This window comes from Rosa rugosa, chromosome 1, assembly GCF_958449725.1.
Source record: "Rosa rugosa chromosome 1, drRosRugo1.1, whole genome shotgun sequence".
NCBI lineage: Eukaryota > Viridiplantae > Streptophyta > Magnoliopsida > Rosales > Rosaceae > Rosa > Rosa rugosa.
In genome coordinates this window covers 23,138,744-23,159,459 of record NC_084820.1, presented here as the reverse complement: position 1 = coordinate 23,159,459, position 20,716 = coordinate 23,138,744, and the positions used below count along the sequence as shown (strand labels likewise).

At 38.4% G+C, this 20,716-nt stretch overlaps 3 protein-coding genes across 7 annotated transcripts; 2 read left to right on the top strand and 1 right to left on the bottom strand.

Moving 5' to 3' along the window:
• The first annotated feature begins 514 nt into the window (after nucleotides 1-514).
• Nucleotides 515-4,290, top strand: LOC133723642 (LRR receptor-like serine/threonine-protein kinase EFR). 3 transcript variants are annotated; one of them, XM_062151077.1, is made up of 4 exons: nucleotides 515-892; nucleotides 1,264-2,421; nucleotides 3,274-3,345; nucleotides 3,617-4,290. In XM_062151077.1, the coding sequence occupies exons 2-4, from the start codon at nucleotides 1,953-1,955 to the stop codon at nucleotides 4,006-4,008; spliced, it is 933 nt and encodes a 310-aa protein (XP_062007061.1). In that variant the 5' UTR covers nucleotides 515-892; nucleotides 1,264-1,952; the 3' UTR covers nucleotides 4,009-4,290. The 3 variants fall into 3 exon arrangements, with proteins under 3 accessions (XP_062007061.1, XP_062006792.1, XP_062007001.1); XM_062150808.1 differs by having other exon boundaries at nucleotides 1,264-2,508; nucleotides 3,617-4,268; XM_062151017.1 differs by having other exon boundaries at nucleotides 1,261-2,508; nucleotides 3,617-4,268.
• A 522-nt stretch (nucleotides 4,291-4,812) lies between these two features.
• Nucleotides 4,813-7,342, top strand: LOC133721871 (putative receptor-like protein kinase At3g47110). Of its 3 annotated transcripts, none has more exons than XM_062149537.1 (2): nucleotides 4,813-6,527; nucleotides 6,692-7,342. In XM_062149537.1, exons 1-2 carry the CDS (start codon nucleotides 4,886-4,888, stop codon nucleotides 7,021-7,023), a joined length of 1,974 nt encoding a protein of 657 aa, XP_062005521.1. In that variant the 5' UTR covers nucleotides 4,813-4,885; the 3' UTR covers nucleotides 7,024-7,342. The 3 variants fall into 3 exon arrangements, with proteins under 3 accessions (XP_062005521.1, XP_062004937.1, XP_062005970.1); XM_062148953.1 differs by having other exon boundaries at nucleotides 6,632-7,342; XM_062149986.1 differs by having other exon boundaries at nucleotides 4,813-6,539; nucleotides 6,632-6,771.
• Nucleotides 7,343-11,495: 4,153 nt separating this feature from the next.
• Nucleotides 11,496-19,174, bottom strand: LOC133724735 (asparagine synthetase [glutamine-hydrolyzing] 2-like). Its single transcript, XM_062151566.1, has 13 exons — nucleotides 18,624-19,174; nucleotides 17,403-17,440; nucleotides 16,795-16,890; nucleotides 16,225-16,319; nucleotides 14,812-14,964; nucleotides 14,264-14,353; nucleotides 13,721-13,942; nucleotides 13,440-13,574; nucleotides 12,878-12,958; nucleotides 12,633-12,705; nucleotides 12,193-12,294; nucleotides 11,848-12,095; nucleotides 11,496-11,736 (listed from the first exon to the last, which is right to left on the bottom strand). The coding sequence occupies exons 1-10, from the start codon at nucleotides 19,172-19,174 to the stop codon at nucleotides 12,688-12,690; spliced, it is 1,479 nt and encodes a 492-aa protein (XP_062007550.1). The 3' UTR covers nucleotides 11,496-11,736; nucleotides 11,848-12,095; nucleotides 12,193-12,294; nucleotides 12,633-12,687.
• Nucleotides 19,175-20,716: the final 1,542 nt, after the last annotated feature.

Genomic DNA, 20,716 nt, shown 5'->3' with positions numbered 1-20,716 from the left:
GCCCCAAACCTCTCCGTCTCTCACCTCTGCTTCATCTCCTAACAGTCGGTGCTTTTAAGTTCCAGACCTTGAAGATTTGGCGGGACTCCAACCTCCGCTGCATGGAGTCCGTCAAGGCGCACGAGGACGCCGTGAGCGCGGTGGTGGTGGCGAAGGACGGGACCGTCTACACCGGGTCGGCGGACCGTCGGAGCCGGGTGTGGGCGAGACTGCAAGACGAGAAGCGCCACGTGTTGGTGGCGACGCTGGAGAAGCACAAGTCGGCGGTCGTCCTTCGCGTCTCTCTCTGGCCGTCAGTGGCTGACGTCAACCATGTGGGGAGCTCGGGCCGAGCTGGCAGCAAACTTGACTGGGTAGGAAAATAGTCATGCACTTGACTATTTTCTTGGCTGTAGTCAAGAAGGGGTGAGTTTTGCCCGGTTAAGCTTCCACCGGTGGAAGGGAGGATTTTGCAAAGAAAGTCACCACATCAGCTTTTTCATGACTATGACCAGTCAAGAGCAAACCGACTTGCTTGAAAAGACAGCAGCTTTGACCTCACTCTTCCCCTTCTCTTTCAAACAAAGCTTTCCTCCTTTCCCCAACCGGCCGGTGAAGGAAAAAACAAGAAAAACACTAACCAAAACAAAGCTGGAATATTTTGTACGTACAAAATCTCATACCCATCTTTCTAAACCAGATCCAAATACAAGAGTGAAAATCCGAGCGATGAGTGGTGGGAATTGATTCTGAGCAGTGATATATAGCTGAGCAGGGCGTCAAAATCTGAGACATGGGTAGGCCAAGGAGTCTTCGCAGCAAAGCGGCCCACTTTGTTACTGATATCACTACTGGATTGCTCAACCCCATTTCTGACAAACCCTCCAAACCCTCTCCTTCTCCTCCTCCTCCTGTAAGCTCTCTGTCTTTCTTTACTCGAAACCCTTTCTGGGTTTTAAGGGTTCTTTATTGGGTGCCAAAAAACCCAGTTCTCTGATGTGCCAAAGATTAGGGCTTTTCTAGGTTTTGGAGCTGTGGGTGCAAAACCCAGTTCTTCAATTTGTTTATAAATAGCTGAAAATCAATACTATTTGTCAGGAATTTTTTGATGAAATTTTACCCATGAAAATTTTGTAACATGATGGAGTCATTTTGTTACTTATTGTAAAACATGAGACTCTGAGTTTGCGTAGCTGTATAGATGAAGTAGTTTTGTTTGGACTGTGTTTGTGTGAAACTCTTGTTAGAATGGAGTCTGTGACTGTGTAATTCTTGTGTCAGCAGGAAGATGTGGATGGGTCCAGAGGAAGTCAAAATGGAACAATGAGTGAAGAGATGCCAGCTAATCCAGTTGATGGGCCTGACAAGTAGATCTGTACCACTTTACGGTGCAAACCCTCTTCTTGGTGACGGAGATAGATAGGCAACTAGGATAGACAGGACGAGCGACAGCAGACTAATTAGCAAGGACAAGCGCAAATCTCTCTTGGACGAGCATGTCCACTAGGTAAAATGATGATAGGATACGACCGTTTCAGTCGCGTTGACAATAAAGGAGTGTGCGGCCGTGTTCCGTCAGTAGATTGGTCATTACCAGCCTCTCAGTTTGTATATTGACTTCTATCTCCTATATAAACGGAAGTGATCATAGTTGTGTTCCAGGAAACTTCTTTGCACATGGAACCGCACGGTTCGGAGAGCACTGAATTAGAATGAGAGGTTCACACCCTCTGGTCTACTTCTACCCTTTGCAATTAACATTTTGATCCACACATTTCCTTGTCAATCATATTTTTGTCTGTGTAGTAGTCAAGTACAGCACGTGCTGTGAGTTTGCATATGTTGATTGAAAAGTAAGCAACCTCTATGAATTAGTAGCGTGTGTATATATATTAAACTATCTCCAACCAGTTTCTCTTGTAACTCTCCTCAGTGAACAATTCCACACACTTTGCGTATCTATTATTCAAACAATGGAGAGAGTTACTTGGTTCTTCTTGGTATACTTGATCTGTTGTGAGGCGGCTAGCTGCTTGACTACGGCAACACAAACCAACCTTAACATCACCACAGACCAGTCTGCTCTTCTTGCTCTAAAAGCCCATATCACCAGTGACCCTCAAAACAAGATCCTGATCAATTGGTCAACCACCACCCCTATTTGCAACTGGGTTGGCGTCATTTGTGGTGCACGCCATCATCGAGTCGCAGAGTTGAACCTCTCTTACTTTGGTCTCGCGGGCACCATTCCTCCTGAGCTAGGCAACTTATCATTGCTTGTTGATCTGGACATCCAAAATAACAGTTTCCAAGGTACCTTGCCTCACGAGTTGACTCGCCTGCGCCGGTTGAAGTTCATTAACTTGGGATACAACAAGTTTATGGGAGTGATACCGTCATGGTTTGGGTCCTTGTCCAAACTTCAAGGATTCATGTTGTTTGGTAATCAATTTGCAAGTTCTATACCAGCTGCTATCTTCAACTTATCTGCTCTTCAAATACTTAATCTGAGTCATAACCAACTCTCAGGTACGTACAAACTAATGTACCTAGTCCTACTAACAAGTTATCTAAAACCCTAATCTATTAACACCATAGCTAGCATGCATGTTAAGGTATAAGATACGCTTATTTCTAATTAATGATTATTGCATAGCAAGAGAAATTGGAAACCTAACAACGTTGTAGGAGATATACCTTGATGCCAAAAATTTTATAGCTATGTTACAATTCGGTTTGGTTGAATTAGTTAAATAGGTAATAATTGTGCATATGCCCTACACTTGAAACTTCTATCAAACATCTTGTGTGCAGATGATCAACTATAATATATAATTGTTAAGTTTTAAGAAATACAAAATGAGATTGGCTTAAAAAGGCCTATGAATTCCTTCGGTTGTCTTCAAAATGTCTTCTTGGATTATTTTTGAGTCTATATGAAAACAGCTTGACCGGAAGACTTCTGTACACTATATGTCAACATTCTGAGCATTCAAAAAGTTGGATTATTCTTATAACCAACTTGATGGTCCACTTCCATCCAAATGGTGGCAATGTAAACAACTTTTATTACAATATCACATATACTCATCTATATTGGCCACTTAACCCATATAAAGACAATTGATCTTAACCGGAACTACTTGACATATATGCAATAAACGTTTTATTTTGTTCCTATATATCATGATTTATTCCCAAGTAATCAATGTGTTTATAAGTTTTCTCAATCATATATGTTTGACACCCTAGATTGTTAAGGTAAGCAAAAATCTAATTAATAATTATTTACAGGTAGAATCCCCAGAGAAATCAGGAACCTAACAACGTTGAAGGCGATCAACCTTGATTATAATAATTTTATAGGTACGTATTACTTCCATCAGTTTTGTTTATTTAAATAGATAATTAGTTACCCTGCAATATGCCCCAAATTTGAATTTTTTTATATTATTTTTGTGAAATAGTATAGACTATATCATATATCTTGTGTAAGCTAGAGTGTGTTGATTTTATTGATTAAAATGGATATTAGTTACCTTGCGTGCCCCATATTTGAATTTTTTTTTATTCTTGTGAAATAGTGTAGAGTATATCATATATCTTGTATAAGCTATAATGTGTGTTGATTTTTCAGAAATTCCAAATGAGATCGGCACCTTGAATCAGCTTGAAGAGTTGTTTGTGCAAAATAATGCCTTAAAAGGGCCTATTCCTATGGTCGTCTTCAACTTGTCATCTTTGACTAGAGTAAATTTCTATGGAAACAAGTTGAATGGTAGAATTCCCGACAATATATGTCAACATCTTCCAAATATCCAAGAGTTGAATTTGGGAAGGAATCAGTTTGATGGTTCACTTCCATCCAAGTTATGGCAATGCAAACAACTTCTTGTATTAAATTTGGTGGATAACAAGTTCAGTGGAAGAATACCCAAAGATATTGGGAACTTAACTAGGATAAAGACGATTGGGTTTCACACCAACAGCTTAACAGGTATTCATAATCTCAATTGCATATTTATTTAATTACCATTATATATTTTTATAAACCGGTTCATAGAATTATCAATCTAAAAGATGATGTGGTCATTTTATATTTTGATAATCATATTATATTGTTCTAACAAATTTATACCTGTTTTACATTAGTCTAATGTATTCCAATAGTACTCTTTTTACGTTACACAAATCTTAATATAATTTTCTAAAATTTTTGATAATTTTTCTCCCACTATCTTTTTATCTTCATTTTATCTCTCCCCTCACTTTCCCATGTTTAGGAAAAGAAAAGAGAAAAACCTTTCACAACTTTTAATTTTATTTTTTATTGAAATAGAGATTTCATTAATATTGAGGTTAAGATGATCTCATTAAACACCATGCTCCATCAGAGCAAGTAAAAAAAGAGTACAATTGATCGACTACCAGTTTTTTTTTTTTTTTTTTAAGAGAAAAAAGAAAAGAAAACTATCCACAACTTTACTCTATCCTTAATAAAATAAAATGATTAAAATCTTCTCACACGAGTATTTAATAATGCCAATTAATTGTTGCAGGTACTATACCATATGAGATTGGTTATCTTCCAAATTTAGAGTTGTTGGCGCTCGGTGAAAATAATCTAAATGGCCATATCCCATCCTCAATCTTCAATATCTCCACAATAACAAGATTAGGTCTCGGCCCCAATCAGCTTTCAGGAAGCCTCCCAGCATACATAGGCCTTGCGCTTCCAAAACTAGAAATGTTTGCAGCAGAAGGGAGTCACCTCAGTGGAGTAATCCCCAAATCCATCTCCAATGCTTCTGAGCTTCGGTTGCTAAGCCTGGGAGGTAACTCTTTTTCTGGATTCATTCCGAGCACTCTGTGCCTCTTGACAAACCTTGAATTCCTCGGATTGTCCATGAATAATTTGACCATTGATACCTCTACTCCAGAAGTTAATATTTTGTCTTGTCTGCCAAATCTTAGAAATTTGAGGTGGCTAATCTTCGGAAGCAATCCATTAAATGTGAAGCTTTCGATTTCCTTCAGTAATTTCTCTGCATCACTTCAATATCTTTGGTTAGGAAATTGCAGCTTGAGAGGTAACATCCCCAGTGATATTGGGAATTTGAGTAGCTTGATAGATTTAAACCTGGGAGGCAATCAATTGAGCGAGCCAATTCCAAGCTCAATCGGAAGACTACATAATCTTCAATGTTTGTGTGTGTCTGGTAACACATTGCAAGGATACATTCCAGATGAGCTTTGTCAACTAGAAAAGTTAAGTATTTTGAATTTGGGTGGGAATCAACTTTCTGGTTCTGTACCTTCCTGCTTGGGTAATCTAACAGCATCTCTAAGGTATCTATTCTTATGGTCCAATTTGTTGAATTCCACCATACCATCTACCTTGTGGGGACTTACAGATATCTTGAAACTAGACTTGTCATCCAATTCTCTCATTGGACCTCTATCAGGTGGTGTTGGTAATTTGAAAGTTGCTGTATACTTGGATGTATCATACAACCACTTATCTGGTAGTATACCAAGCAGCGTTGGGAGTTTATTGAATTTGGTCAATCTCTCCTTAGCACATAATAATCTAGAAGGCCTTATTCCTAGTTCCTTTGCTACCTGTTTAAGCTTAGAACTGTTGGATTTATCTCAGAACAGTCTCTCTGGAGTGATTCCAAAGTCTCTTGAAGCACTCTCATATCTCAAGTATCTGAATCTATCTTTCAACATACTCCAAGGAGAAATTCCAACCGGCGGTCCATTCAAAAACTTCTCTGCTGAATCATTTGTTTCAAACCGTGGATTTTGTGGTGCATCCCATTTCCAAGTTCCACCATGCAAAAGAAAAACTAGCACATCTATCTTGAAGTATGTTATTCCGGGGATCTTGTCAGCAATGCTTCTAGCGACCTCCATGATATGGTTGTTGATGTTGCGTACAAAAAAGAATGTGAAAGCAGCAGCAAATTCTATCTTCACGCCTCAAGATTTCTGGAGAAGAGTTTCATACCGAGAGCTCCTAAGTGCGACAGATGGATTCAATGAAAGCAACTTACTTGGTACTGGGGGTTTTGGCTCAGTATATAAAGGAACATTGTCAGATGGGATGGACGTTGCGATAAAGGTTTTCAATTTGGAGTTGGAAGACGCATTTTCAAGTTTTGAGGTTGAATGTGAAATGCTAAGTAGTGTTCATCACCGAAATCTTGTCAAAGTCATCAGTTGTTGCAGTCAAGTGGATTTCAAAAGTCTTGTCTTGAATTACATGCCTAATGGGAGCCTTGAGAAGTGGTTGTACTCTCAGAATTCTTCTTTGAACATAATGCAGAGGTTGGATATAATGATAGATGTTGCATCGGCATTGGAGTACCTTCATCATGGTTATGAAGTACCTATTGTCCATTGTGATTTGAAGCCAAGCAACATCCTACTAGATGATGATATGGTTGCACATGTTGCTGATTTTGGTATTGCGAGACTCCTGGGTGGAGAAGATTCTATGACTCAAACCATGACCTTGGCCACAATTGGGTATATGGCTCCAGGTGTTGTACTCTGTTAGTACTTTATCTTTCAATAATGTATGTGTTCCTTAATTATGAGTGTATTTTTATTTTCATTTTTTTTAAATCAAATTTTATATATGCAGAGTATGGAATGCAAGGAATAGTGACCAGAAGAGGTGATGTGTATAGTTTTGGTATTGTAGTGATGGAAACATTCACAAGAAGGAAGCCAACTGATGAGATCTTCACTGGGGAAATGAGACTGAATCAATGGGTTGCAAATTTCCTAGTTGCAGATGCGATAGTTGAAGTTGTGGATGCTAGTTTACTTGGAAGCGAGGAGGCTCATGACTTCATGAGCAAGAGGGAGTGCTTATCATCCATTATGAGATTAGCTGTTGCTTGTTCAGCAGAATCACCGGAAGAGAGGATAAACATGCAAGAGGCTGTAGCCATGCTTAAAACAATCAAGATCAAGTTTTCAAAGGACTCTGCTGCAAGAGGTGTGGTGGTGAACTGTCGTCCTGTTTCGTAACCCCTTAACTTATGTGTCGATATATCTTGGCATGGCATTTGATTCAGTACGTAATTATGCAATTGTTTGGCAATGTGGTTCTGAGTCAAGTTTGGTTGGTAATTCACTCTGCTACTCTGTATTCAAAAATAACTTCCATCTAGCTCTTTCCACTTTGTAGTTTCTGTGTTTTTCTGCTTTGAGGCTAGCTGCTTGAATAAACCAAAGCACTACTATTTTCTCAAATTCTTCTATCTTTAAGTTCTTAATGTACTTATCATGGTAGTGTATGCCTAGGATTTATATGAGGTGTCAGTATGTTGTACTCCAATCATTCTTATATTCCGTTGTGTCACCTCAGCAATCTTGTAATACCCCGAAAATTCAATTTAATTTCCGATGACATTTTGGAATGATTTCGTGGTCATGGGCACGAGTACAAAGCTTGGAGGAGTGTGGAATTAGTTCGAACGATTTTATTTTCGAAAACGAACGTTATTTACGGGGGTCTCAAAAAGTGACTTTTTATACGTACAGAATTTGGGAAAATTTCCTTCATGGAAGTTGTAGAGCTCGTCGATACGATCTCGTGCATATGTGGAACGCAATATTCGGAGTTCGTATGAATAAGTTATGAATTTTTCTATAAATAGGAAAATTTTCTGAAATTCTTTCATTAAGGACGCAAATTATCAGTTGTTGCATTTTGGCCCCCGGAATTCTCTGTTCTCTCTCCTCACTCCGGCCGACCCGGTTCTGACCCGACCCGGACCCATCATCGTCCTCCGGCGTCCTCCGGCCCAGGACCCGGCGCCTCCCGAACTCGTCGCCGCACGCCTAGTCCCCCCGTGGTGTCATCTTGCCCCGCCGTTGCCCCCAGACCTGGATCGAAGCCACCCAGCCTCCTATCGGTGACCCGGCCGGAAAACCTATTTTCCGGCATCACCTCGGCCGATCCTTCTCGATTTTGGAAACATCTCCTCCTGCTGATCATCCTCATATCCTCCTTGCATCACGATTTGAAGTGTAGAGCGAAAGATCAAGCGTTGAAGATTGACGGCTCTGATTTGATCTGGAAACGTGATCAGAGATTAATCCAACTTCCAAGCTTAATCTAGGACGATCTAGACCGAATCTCGCTTAGCTCCAGGTATGAAAGTCAATCAACCCTTCATTTTGAACCAGTTTGTAGTTGGTCACTTTGCCATCGGAGGTGGTTGACCCGGCGTTGACTGCCGCCGTTGACCACCGGCTGACTCGCCGCTTGTGGCGGCGCGTCCGGCCTTATTTTGGTGTTCTGTTTTCAGTTTATTCATCTCCGCATCGATACGGTCGTTTGAATATATCGTAATGTCATTTTGGAGAAAGTTGATGCATGCTAGGGTTTCGGTTTTTACGCATTACTTTCTGTTTACGATCTGCGAAGATCTGACCATCGGTTTTGCTTCAAATTTAGATATGTTGATCGTATGACTGTCCCGATGACTTTTTGTGGTCACGGGCGAAGATCCGACCGTTGGATCTTCGTATAATTGAGAAATGGTGATTCGGAAGGCGATTCGTGAGAATCCGACCGTCAGATTTTCGTATAATTGTGTGGAGATGTTTGTTAGGGTGATTCAAGAAGATCAGACTATTGGATCTTCGTGATAATTTTGGAGGATGATCCTGAGAGCGATCCGTGAGGATCCGACCGTTGGATCATCGTATAACTTCGATCCGACCGTTGGATTTCCGTATATGTGTGCTTTTGAGTTGTTGGCTAAGTTAAGATCATTATTGGATTAGGTGATCGATGGATTTATTTGGCGGACGATTTGTGAGATTGTTAATTGAGCTGTTAAGAAGACGCAGTTGGATTAGAGGTGAGTAAACCTCACGTGGTTCATATTACGAACCGAATAAATTTAATTACTTTATTTTGTCGTAATTGTGTGAAAATATTTATGAAATAAATATTTGTTTTAAATCATATGGACTTGATCAACTACGGTCCATAGGTAAGTAAAATAATTTTAATTACAAAATGAATTTCACGATTTTTATGCTTGAACTATAGTTGGTATTAGTGATTATCCCTGAGCGGATAATTACGTATATATATATATATATATATATATATATATATATATATATATATATATATTTATATATATATATATTTACATGGTTATATATGGAATGGTGTGACATTGATGTGTGTGGAATTGCGATAACTTGGTTATGATATGATATTGTCTTTGAAATTGCCATGATTATTTGTGACAATGCTGACTGATGAATGTTTGTGATAATCGTGTTGACCTTCTGAGTTGAATAGAGGGTAGAGAATGTAGTGCTCTGAGGACAGGGGAAAAGTCTGAAGACCGCCGGTTAAATAATAACCGAGATGTAGTGCTCTGAGGACAGGGGAAAAGTCCGAAGACCGCCGGTTAAATAATAACCGAGATGTAGTGCTCTGAGGACAGGGGAAAAGTCCGAAGATCGCCGGTTAAATAATAACTGAGATGTATATCATTTACTTAAACCTTGGCCGAGGTGACAGGTAACGATGTAGTTAGAACTCTAACGTGTTATGGGATGGGACCAAAGTGATGATATTTGAATGAGGGAAACGTGAGGATGTATTAATTCCTTGTTGTTCACGTGTGTTGGTTTGATGTTCCCTTTGTGGATGTTGAGATTGTTGGTTGTTACTTGAGTTAAAAGTATTGTAAATTAATAAATCAACAGTTCTTTCTTGTTTACTCATACGAGCTGTCAAAAGCTTACCGGGTTTTGTGTTGTTGCAATCCCGGTACACTATTCAAATTGTGTAGCGGGTAATCCTACAGGACAGGAGAATTCAGGAAGGTGATCGAACTGCGTAGAGTAGCTGCTTTGTAATACTCTAAATTTCAGTTGTGAGGTTCGTTATGCTCATTTAGAGCTTTACAATTTTACTTTGTACAAGTGAGTTGTAATAATTAACTCGAGGTCTTCGAGTGTGGTTGTTTCTGAGAAAAAAATTCAGAACGTTTATTTGTTTAAGTTGTTTAATTCATGTTTCGGATTTGAGTTGTTATTCAAAATCCGGGGCGTGACAAATCTATTCATGTAATGCAGTGTATTCTTGATCATGATGTTTCACATATGAATCTAAGCTTGTTTAGGAAGCACTAGAATGTTTAGCTAGTTTGAGCTCCTCGACTGATAATTTCAGTAATGGAAAACCAAAATTGCAAGTTTCTCGATGGTAGGAAGATTGCAATTTCTTCCGTAATGCAGAACAAGGACAGCAGATACTAGGGATGGCAAAAATCCCCAGCGGGGCGGAGCTCCGTTGGATACCCGCCCCTAATGGGGGGAGAATTCGGGGACAAATGGGGAATGGGGATGGGGATCCCCAATCCCCGCTATCTAAGATTGGGGATGGGGCGGGGATGGTATTGTGATCTCCATCCCCAAACCCGCCCCAATAATATATACATATATTTAACTTATATATATTTTAATTTATTGTTTATAATATAAATCGTAAATATATACATTTATTACTTTACCTTAATATCTACACTTTTATTTTAATGATGTTTTAACTTTTGCACTCACTGAATTATGATTTATGAATTTAATCATATTTTAAATTTATTTGTTGTAGATTTTGATTTTAAAAAAGGGAATATGAGAAAAAATTATTTTATTTATTAAATTCTTATTGGGGATTTGGGGCGGGTTTGGAGGCTTAGTCCCCAGTGGGGATAGGGACGGGGAATCCCCAATATATTTTTATTGGGGATTGGGGCGGGGATGGGGGTAGAAAATGACCCTGGGGATGGGGATGGTATTGTGATCCCCATCCCCAACCCCCCCCCATTGCCATCCCTAGCAGATACCAGAAACCATTAATGATCGAGAGGGAATCATAATAAATTAATGAAATTGTTGACTCCGTGAATATAATGCATGAAATTCTTGAGTATGCTGCTCATATCTTCTGCCAAATGTTCTGTTTTGTTTTAGAATTCAGTTGTGTATCAGGGGAATGACAATGTACAGTATATTTGAAATAGCAATTGTAATTATAAGTTCCTGGAGTTTCCAAAGGATTATTTACCAATTTGTACTCTTTGCTTCTGTTTCTCATTGTAATTGATATTCAATAAAATTGACGTCCATTTCTCAAAAATACTTACTCTCTCTCTCTCTCTCTCTGTTCTGTTTTGTTTTAGAATTTAGTTGTGTATCAGGGGAATGACAATGTACACCATATTTGAAATAGCAATTGTAATTATAAGTTCTTGGAGTTTCCAAAGGATTATTTACCAATTTGTACTCTTTGCTTCTGTTTCTCATTGTAATTGATATTCAATAAAATTGACGTCTCTCTCTCTCTCTCTCTCTCTCTCATGTACTCCAGTAAGACAACAAAGAAACTGAATCAAGATTCTGCTTAAGTTTTACCATTGAATTTCTATTATCCCACACGGAGAATGGTAATCCAAGAAAAAAAATGGAAAATCAGAACTGCATTCTATAGATGAAGGATTAAAGAAACAAAATAAACGTAGAAACCTATCTAAATTGCATACATGTCGAACCAATAACATAATCCTGCCGTGGTCAAAGAAAATTACAGATTGAAATATAAGCATCAACTAGTCTGGTCTCATCTAAGAGACAATAGCAAGGCCTTCCTAGTTTATAAACTACCAACAGTTGTGACGGATTCCCTACAAGCCCTTCTGGTCTCATCTGCCACAGAATCAGAATAAATATCAATCTCATCTGACATTGTTTCATTAATCCAAAAGAACATAGTCAACGTAATTTCGACAGAAGAAAAGCATTAGTAACATTCAGTACCTTTTTCATCCCACTCAAACTACTGCGGCCACTTTCTCTGCAATCCCTTTTACAAGTTTCTGTGCAGAGTCACTCACAAGACTTCCAGTCTTCACATCTTTGGATTCCTCATACGCAGCTGCATGTATACCAAGTGCAGCACGACCAGATGGATCAGGGTTCTTGGACCATTCCGCATCCCACTCCACAGCTTTTGCTGTGCTGCATGGCACACTTGGACCACCGGGAACTGTCAATCTTGCAGCATTCTGTCCATAAATAGCAAATTGAACATACTCAGGTAAACAAACAATGATGCAATTCAGTCAACTGACATTGTAAGAGATGGAAGGAAAGGTGGCTCACCTTTGGAAAAAAATTTCTCAAAGATAGTCCTATAGTAGTATCCTTCTTTTGTGGTCGGAGTGTTTTCAGGGTAGACAAAGCTTGCATTCATCAGCATTGAATCTGTTACCGGTCCAGTCAGAAACACAAAATGAAAAATTATTAATTCTATGCAGTTAAGGAAGTAGCAAGCATCTCTAGTGTCTGCTTAGTTGAGTTGTTTAGAAAGTGCACCTCTCACTTAAAATGGTGAACATGAAATAATGTCATAAATTGGGTAAATTTATCGTGCTAATTTTGAGATGTTATGTTGCTAAATTCTTAATCTGGACCATAATGTTCAACTAAAATCGATTTAACCACAGGTCCTGGTTGGGAGCATGGCAGCATCAGATATGAGACTAATTGGAAAGAGAGCATTTCTGTCCAAAATGTAAATGCAAGCAAAAATTGCAGCATACTTGTTTGTTGGCGTGATCTTTCAAGCCGTCAATCCAGCTGTAACCGATACCATCACTAAATTGCTCCTTCTGCCTGTACAAGATGTACTATAAGTCTATAACCCAAAAAGAAAAAGTGGAAATGTTGAAAATATATTAATTGGATGAATATATTTGCACAAGTATCCAAGAAGGTGAAAATCTTCCAAGAAAAAATAAAAGAATATGCAAAACGAAATGGTTGGGCAAAAGTAAAAAGTAGCAACCTTTGGTAAATATGGCTTCTGATCATCATCAAATGCTTTGCGTAAGACCCACTTATCAATCCTCCCAAGATCAGGCCTGATCTGTACTTACAAATGCAAGTATTCAGATGTATGAATTTGATAATAACCTTCGCTTGTTATTAAATTTGGCACGAAAACAAGGCAATCCCAATAATGCCATTACAGCAATGAAGATATAATCTAATAAGACTAAGTATACCATAGACCATCCATTAGATTAGACATATCAGGATATGTCTGACACCTACAACTCAGCATAAAATGGATTCATAAATGACAGAATTCATAACACACATGAAAATGTCATGATGGATAAGAAAAATAACTTTTGTGAGGGAATGGGGAGAAAATAGTTGGATGTCTATATCTTTTAATAATAGGAAAAAATGTCCACATGTAGTAGATCATTCCATAGAGTCGTAATAAGATATTCCTATCCCAACAGTCTTATAATGAGCAACCACTATGCCAAATGTCAGTAGGCTTCAAATCACTACAATACATAAAATTGGAGGAAAAAAGAAAGCTCAATGATTGCTACCATTTTCCATTCTGGATCAATGTTCATAGCAGTCTTGATGAATTCTTTGTCGAGAAATGGTACATGAGCCTCAACACCCCAAGCTGAAGTCGATTTGGTGGCCCTCAGACAGTTGTACAGATGAAGAGCTTTGATCTGTTGAATAGTTTCAGTAATAAAAATAAGTCATAATAGGCATCAATGGTAGTAAAATATAATCCAGTGACACTGCAAGTGCATAAACATATACCACAAAAACAAGAAAAGCAGAGAACAATCCAGAGATAGTGTGTATAATATACCTTCTGGTATGTTTCTTGGTGAAACTCCTCCTTGTTTGGTGCCTTGTGGAAATACAAGTAGCCACCAAAGATTTCATCTGAACCTTCTCCAGAAAGAACCATTTTTACTCCCAGAGATTTAATTTTACGAGACATAAGAAACATTGGAATGCTGGCTCTGATAGTGGTCACATCATATGTCTCGATATGGTAGATAACTTCTTCAAGCGCGTCTATGCCTTCATGAGATATCAAAGCAAAGAAACAAATTATTTCTTGGAATTAATATATATCCAGGCCTTTGTCTGGGATTACTGATGTAGAAAAAAAAAATTGATGAAAAGCAAGACAATGAGATAATTGGAAAAGAGAGAGAAGGCTTCAAAGAAGAAGTAGAATGAGTGGGAGCCAGAAAATCAGGGTGAACACAATTTGTATTTCCAATCACCAATCAATATGAATAGTCTGAATCCTACTTCAAGCAATCCTAGATATTTAGTAAGGTAAAATTAAAACTGCATATATAAGAAAACCTAATTTCCACCCTTGAGCCTTATATATTACCTGAACAGTAAAGTGAAACTCGTGATGATGAGTTCCAAGATAATCTGCAACTTCTCTTGCTGCTTTCAAATCTGGAGAACCCTGAAGATTGAAAATGCAAGGCATTTAAACATAGAGAAAAAGTATCAGAAAGACAATAACTTGGTTAAAAATTGACTACAAGAAAGTACATCTAAACCTTTCTGGTTCCAAAGTTTGCATTGGAAAGGCTATTGAACACTGACACCAAGAACCTTTCCCTTGACCTTTAAACATACCAAATTAACAACTTTTTATCACACTTCTATGCAATTAGGCCTAAACAACAAGAACCCAGCCATGGTTAAAATGGATTTAGGTTGTCTACCAAGTTTATGAACAGACATTTCTTGTTTATAAAATGAAAAAAAATGGTGTAGGTAGCATTTTCTAAGCACTTTTGGGGAAAAAATATAGAGGGGAAGAGAAGAGGACCGAGAAGACACCATTATGGTTATATAAAAGAGCACTGCATTTGATAAAGCATCAGATTTGGTTGTCGAAAATGATAAGTATAGTTACCTCCAAGCCAAGCAAAAGGTATGTAACTGTGACCCCCACTGACGTGCAGCTTCTGATTTAGCCAAATAGCGACAAGCCACAGCAGCAACAAGTGATGAGTCCAACCCTCCAGACAAAAGAACACCGAATGGTACATCTGTCATAAGTCTCTTTAACACAGCCTACAAGATTAGGAAGACGAAAAAATGTAAGGAAATGTATGAAGCTAATAGCGACAGTGGAATGAGGCACGGAAGCAAATTTAAATCTCTCTTAACAAATCACATATCTGATGATCATTCATAGGTTCAATCAAAAAAGCTAAGTTGATATCTATATCTTTTGCATTAGAAACCGTTACTATAAAGCAATAGTTAAACTGCTATGCTAATATTATGATATAAAGTGGGCAGAAAGAAAGGATGTACATTATGCAAATTTTCAAATATTATAACTTACAACAGACATAAAATATGAATGAGGGAAAAAGATAAAAGTGGGATGTATCTTCCAATCTAATTACTAATATATATCAGAAGCCGTTTCTCAAGAGAAGTCAAAATGACCTTTCTTTGAAATAACATATTTATTTCAATTTTAAGCCAATTCACCAACTCTTCCATGGGTTCTGCTATTATCTAGTAACTATTCATATTTACCAAATTAAAGTTAATGAGATAATTAGCCTCCAAATGCAGATGTAAGATTGCCCGTTCTACAGACTCTGTACTGAGCATATACACATGTTTAAGTCGCAAAGATATCTTTCGCTAACCGTAGAAGTGGGACTATAGAGTATATCAAACCCTGATCTCACCCATATACAACCAAAAAAAACAAAAAATGACAAAACAAAACAAAAACCAATCTCAAGTGCTCCTCAACAAAGTTCCAATCAAGGAAGTTCCTCAAGTCAGACCAGACTAGCAGAGCTGCACACCAAGTAAATAACTCCCAACACTAATATCGGCAGAGAAAAAACTGGCATCACTCAACCTTTCCTTTTTAAGATTTCCTTTCAATACCAGGATCCACACAAAGAACCAAATATAACAACAAGGTTTTGGTAAACAAAAGGAATGATCTACATAGTAGTCTGAGTAAGTTCATAAAGTCTCACCCAACTAGCAGAGTTCCGCACCAACTAAATAACTCCCAACACTAATATTAGCAGAGAAAAAAATGGCATCAACCTATCCTTTCTATGATTTCCTTTCAATGCCAGGATCCACACAAAGAACCAGATATAACAACAAGGGTTTTGGTAAACAAAAGGAATGATCTACAAAGTAGTCTCAGCAACACAGTTCTCAAAACAAAATTGCAAGAAGGGAGTTTAATTTCTTACGTCATGGCTGCAACTAATCGATAAAGAGTGGGAACGTATACAAAACACAAAAAGAAGAGAAGTAGGATTGTAAGTGGTACACATCAATGCATACCTTCTCAAAAGCCTCACGTAAAACAATGGGATCATAAGGAGTTGATGGTATCTTCTCCAAAAACCATTGTGGATTGTACCACCTTCTCAGCCCTCCTGCACACATAAAATTGTAAATAAATATGTACTTAAGGCAGACAAAGTTGAAATTTTACAAATTCAGCTACGGTGAACTAAGAAGAGGCATCTTGAAAGGTATTAGTTAACCAAATGAATATACAAAAAGAAAGAAACTTCTGACTCAGACTCAAGAGTTTTCTGATTTACACTTACAGATACAAAGTCTTTCTAGTGATATCAAACAAAAATATATATTTCCTTATAAAGCATGTCCAAACCCCCAAGTATAAAATGTATAATAAAGTTTGCTAAAATGTTTTTGTTTCTTCAAGTGAAATAATAGAAGCATTTGTTCCTCTGCTTCTGTATCGCTATCAAATGGGCAAAAACATCATAATAAGAAGTATGCTGATATTAGAAGATTTATATTAAAACTTTTACCGACTAAAAGGCTGTTAGTTGATTCATGAACCCAAATCGTTGTTAGTAACTAGAGCTCAGCTCAACTTACCTTGTTTGCTAGAGTATAAATGCCCAGGAGGAAAAGATATGAATCTTTCACAAGCATCACTTATAGCTTTCATTTCTGAAGCAAACCAAATTGATCCTGCAAAGAAAAAATAAAACAGCTTAAAAATGTGCGAGATAATTAAAGCTTCAACATATCTAATGATCAACGGTAGTAAGTTAAGTATATAAGCCAAACCAATATCGAAAACCTATTTTAAACTCTGAACTCTGCTCGGCTTAGTAAAAGCCTCAGAAAGAGAAGTTTATTAGCATCAAAGTTAATCAAAAGTTACAAATTTATACTTGCTAACTCAATCTAAAACCAGCTGCCACCAGCACATGTAATGCTTTAATTTTCCATGGACCAATAACCATGAATCAAACTAATTATGCAGCATTACAGAGCTCAGAATCCACGGCTCAGAAACTCAAGCTAATTCAGATATCCCAATTCTAGCTAAGCTTATTTGGTAATGATAGCTAAGCTTATTTGGCATCATCTCCCAATTCTAGCTAAGCAAACTGTAAATTTCATCTTTTGCCCAATAGAATACAAACCTAATATTCATCGGAATTGAAGTTTCAGAATGCAAAGGTGAAAGAGAGTACCGTGACAATGACGGTCTTGTCCTCGTTGTAGTTCAAATCTTCGAGAAGGTTACCCCCGAGAAGCGAACACTGTCGCTCATTCAGCGGCCTCGCTTGCCAAAGGGGAGGTGGGTCTTCACAGATGGGAAAACACGCCACCAGCTTCATCATAGCCTGATGGCCTCCCTTGCCCGCCGTCAGCTTCATCATAGCTGCTGGGTTTCTATGTTTAGCTTTTGTCTGTTGTTTTCTCTGTGTTTCCTGGTTCATGTTCGAACTAGGAGGAGAGACTCAACTCCCTGTTTCATCAGTTCGTACTTTGGGCCTTGTTTTTGGCTCTTTGGGCTTGTCCCTTTAATGAATTTCTTCATCAAAAAAAGAGAGAGAGAAGGTTCCCAATGATATTATTTTCAAATCACCAACAGTCTCAGTTCTAATGGTAACACACTGCTCCTAAATTTGATTTTGGCAGTGGTTTTAAAAGTACTGCTTAACAGAATGTGCCATGGTTTATTGTTTTAACTTGGACCTGCACCTATGAATTCCTTTCAGTTGCTTAAATTGACTAGGTTTCATGTTCCCTCAAATAAGATGCACTTCTAATGAACTTATAATTCTCTACGTGCAATCTTGAGCAACCCATCAATGGGGAGGAATCATTACACATATAACAAGATGTCTGAATATTATGTGCGAGATTCTTGTGGAATATGCAAATCTTGGAATTTCTATGGTTGGTCGTTGTCGATTGCCACTTATTGTTGTTAGAACGGTGAAGAGTTAGAGGATGCTGAAATTTGATACTGCTGTCTTTTATTTTGCCTGAACTCCATACTGGTTAGGGACCCTACTAGTTATATGTCTTCAAGCCCATGTTGTGTACTAGTTTGATAACATTCTTGATCCTTCCATAAAAGCTTAAGCTTGATGATCTAATGGTTGCAATCTCAATTTCCATAAGAAAAGCAGACTATAGATTCAACTCAGTTTTGTCTATCATACCTTAAAATGAAAATCAGAATTGCATACAACATCATAGATAGGCTTTTTTTTTTTTTTTGAAGGAAGGAAAATTCATTGAATTAGCGATTGAAATCGCTCATGAGAGCATCCCAATAGGGAGCATACAAAGGCCAGAAATTGCTTGACCCCAGAGCTAAGGTAGGACAAACCAGAAAGTGTAATACACCAACCAATTGTCCTTGTACAATAAAACAATGCTCTAAAACTTTCCTAGAGAACCTAGCATAAACTGAAGGTAAATCTCCAGCCTCCTCAAGATAATTACCAACAACAAAACTATTGTCACGACCTTGAGATTTGTAGATCCAACCATCAGAATCCGCAATCTGGGCATGTAAAGGATCGGCAGACCAATCAATACTAGACTCATCCCAGCATAAAGAACACTGCTCGCCAAGGCACTCAATTGTGGTACTCACAATGTAATTATACTGAGACTTCTTGTAGAATTTAGGAATGAACAGTCTACCTGCGAGTAATAACAGCACACCCAGAGGAATGAAAATGGCACAGTTAAGCAAAAGACCCAGTACAAGGTCCCCTGGGTCCCAAATCCACACCCATGGATAGAGCTGGCCTACCAAATCGGTGAGATGGGCCTGAAGATAGTCCGAAAGCCAGGTAGCCCAGAAAGATCTAGACACCCATCGCGGCAGCCTCCCGCACGGCGCTGTCTTCGATCTTCCCGAACGCCAACTCAGAGATCCACCACCTCCCTGAAACACCTTCGCCAGCCCCAGCGGTAGGAGACTAACACCGCCCATCCCCATAGCTGTGAGCAATGCCAACAGTCCCGAAACTGAGGCCAAGATCCACCCGATCTAGAACAAACTCACCAGAAAACGAGGACGCCGCCGGAGACGCCCACGCTTAGGCCGTGGCCAAAAGTCGCCCAGCCCAATCATCATCTTCAACCACTGCAGCAGAAAATCCCCGCATCGGAGAACATATTGATTAAGGCTTGAAAATGGCTCGAAACCGGTAGGCGGGATAGCGGCCTCCGCCGTGGTCGGCCGCTGGAGCGACCTCTGGTGGGAAGGTGCTGGGGAATCCCATTGGTGACGCCTGGTGCCGGCGGCGCTTAGAAGTCGAGAGTTTTTGCTCTCGCTAGGGTTTTTCATTTTGTACGGAGATTGTAGAGGCAACATATATGAAGAATTGCTTAAAACATCATAGATAGGCTTTGAATCCATGTAGACTTAAGAATTTGTCATAGATAATTTCAAGCACAGTAAAACAATTCTAATATCTCTTCATTCACTTCCTACATCTCTGATCAGACTCACACACTCCTCGCTTATCTAACAGAAGAAGGATATGCAACGGAAGGATACTAAATCTACCACAAAACTCTCTAAAAATTTGTAGGAACGAAAAAGTGTATTTCGTGATAGTTGAGGTATTATATGAGCATTTTACCCAATTCTTAATCCAACGTACTACTTTTAACCAAGCAGATGAGCCACTTTTTTTTTCTCTTTTTCTTTTTTTGTTACATGGAGAGCTAAAAAAACAAACAAACAAACAAACAAACTAAATCATTACAAGTTGGTCTCAAGGCCATCTAAGGCGAGTCTTCTCTGCCATTGATTAACAAAGGAGAGCATTCAAGTCTACTTTAATGGGAGAGCACTCGAGTTTTCTTTGATGGGTCCATTTGTTGTTCAAGTCTTTGAGCTTGTTTTCTAAGCATTTGTTGTTCAAGTCTTTAATGGGAGAGCACTTGAGTTTACTTTAATGGGTCCATTTGTTGTTCAAGTCTTTATCTCTCCAAAAATGAAGTCTAGCTACTATGAACCTTCTTTGGATTGATGATTCAGTCCATTAACAATTTGATCCACACATTTCTTTGTCAATCATAATATCTATACCTAGTCATGTCTTTGAACGTGTTTTAAGGTTTCATATGCTGATTGCCTGATTGTGAGTAAAAGACTAAAGGCAGACAGCTAACCTCCCTTAATTAGTAGTGTAAACATTTGTAAACTATCTCCAACCAATTTGGTAAGAGATAGCTTGGTGTGTATTACCTTTTACTCCTACATTTGGGGTACACGTGTTTTGAGGTTTCATATGCTAAGGTTTCGTTAATGTTGGTGTGTATCACCTTTTACTCCTACATTCGTGTGTAAACTATCTCCAGCCAGTTTGGTAAGAGATAGCTTGGTGTGTACTATCACCTTTTACTCCTACATTTGGGTTCAGTTTGATAGGATCTCATATTATATGTTCCTTAATTTATGTTTTCAATTCCTCTATAAACTGTTAAACATTAATTTTTTTTTTTTTTTTTTTATGAAAGAAAAAAGTTA

What these genes read in the sequence shown, in the direction of transcription:
- LOC133723642 (XM_062150808.1), top strand. Translation starts at nt 1,953, where the DNA reads ATGGAGAGAGTTACTTGGTTCTTCTTGGTATACTTGATCTGTTGTGAG. An exon ending in GAGTCATAACCAACTCTCAG is followed by an intron (nt 2,509 to 3,273) that starts GTACGTACAAAC and finishes AATTATTTACAG; the next exon opens with GTAGAATCCCCAGAGAAATC. An exon ending in TGATTATAATAATTTTATAG is followed by an intron (nt 3,346 to 3,616) that starts GTACGTATTACT and finishes TTGATTTTTCAG; the next exon opens with AAATTCCAAATGAGATCGGC.
- LOC133721871 (XM_062148953.1), top strand. Translation starts at nt 4,886, where the DNA reads ATGAATAATTTGACCATTGATACCTCTACTCCAGAAGTTAATATTTTG. An exon ending in AATTGGGTATATGGCTCCAG is followed by an intron (nt 6,528 to 6,631) that starts GTGTTGTACTCT and finishes TTATATATGCAG; the next exon opens with AGTATGGAATGCAAGGAATA.
- LOC133724735 (XM_062151566.1), bottom strand. Translation starts at nt 19,174, where the DNA reads ATGGGGATGGGCGGTGTTAGTCTCCTACCGCTGGGGCTGGCGAAGGTG. An exon ending in TTTATACTCTAGCAAACAAG is followed by an intron (nt 16,320 to 16,794) that starts GTAAGTTGAGCT and finishes TTATGTGTGCAG; the next exon opens with GAGGGCTGAGAAGGTGGTAC. An exon ending in AGTTACATACCTTTTGCTTG is followed by an intron (nt 14,354 to 14,811) that starts GCTTGGAGGTAA and finishes CCTTGCATTTTC; the next exon opens with AATCTTCAGGGTTCTCCAGA.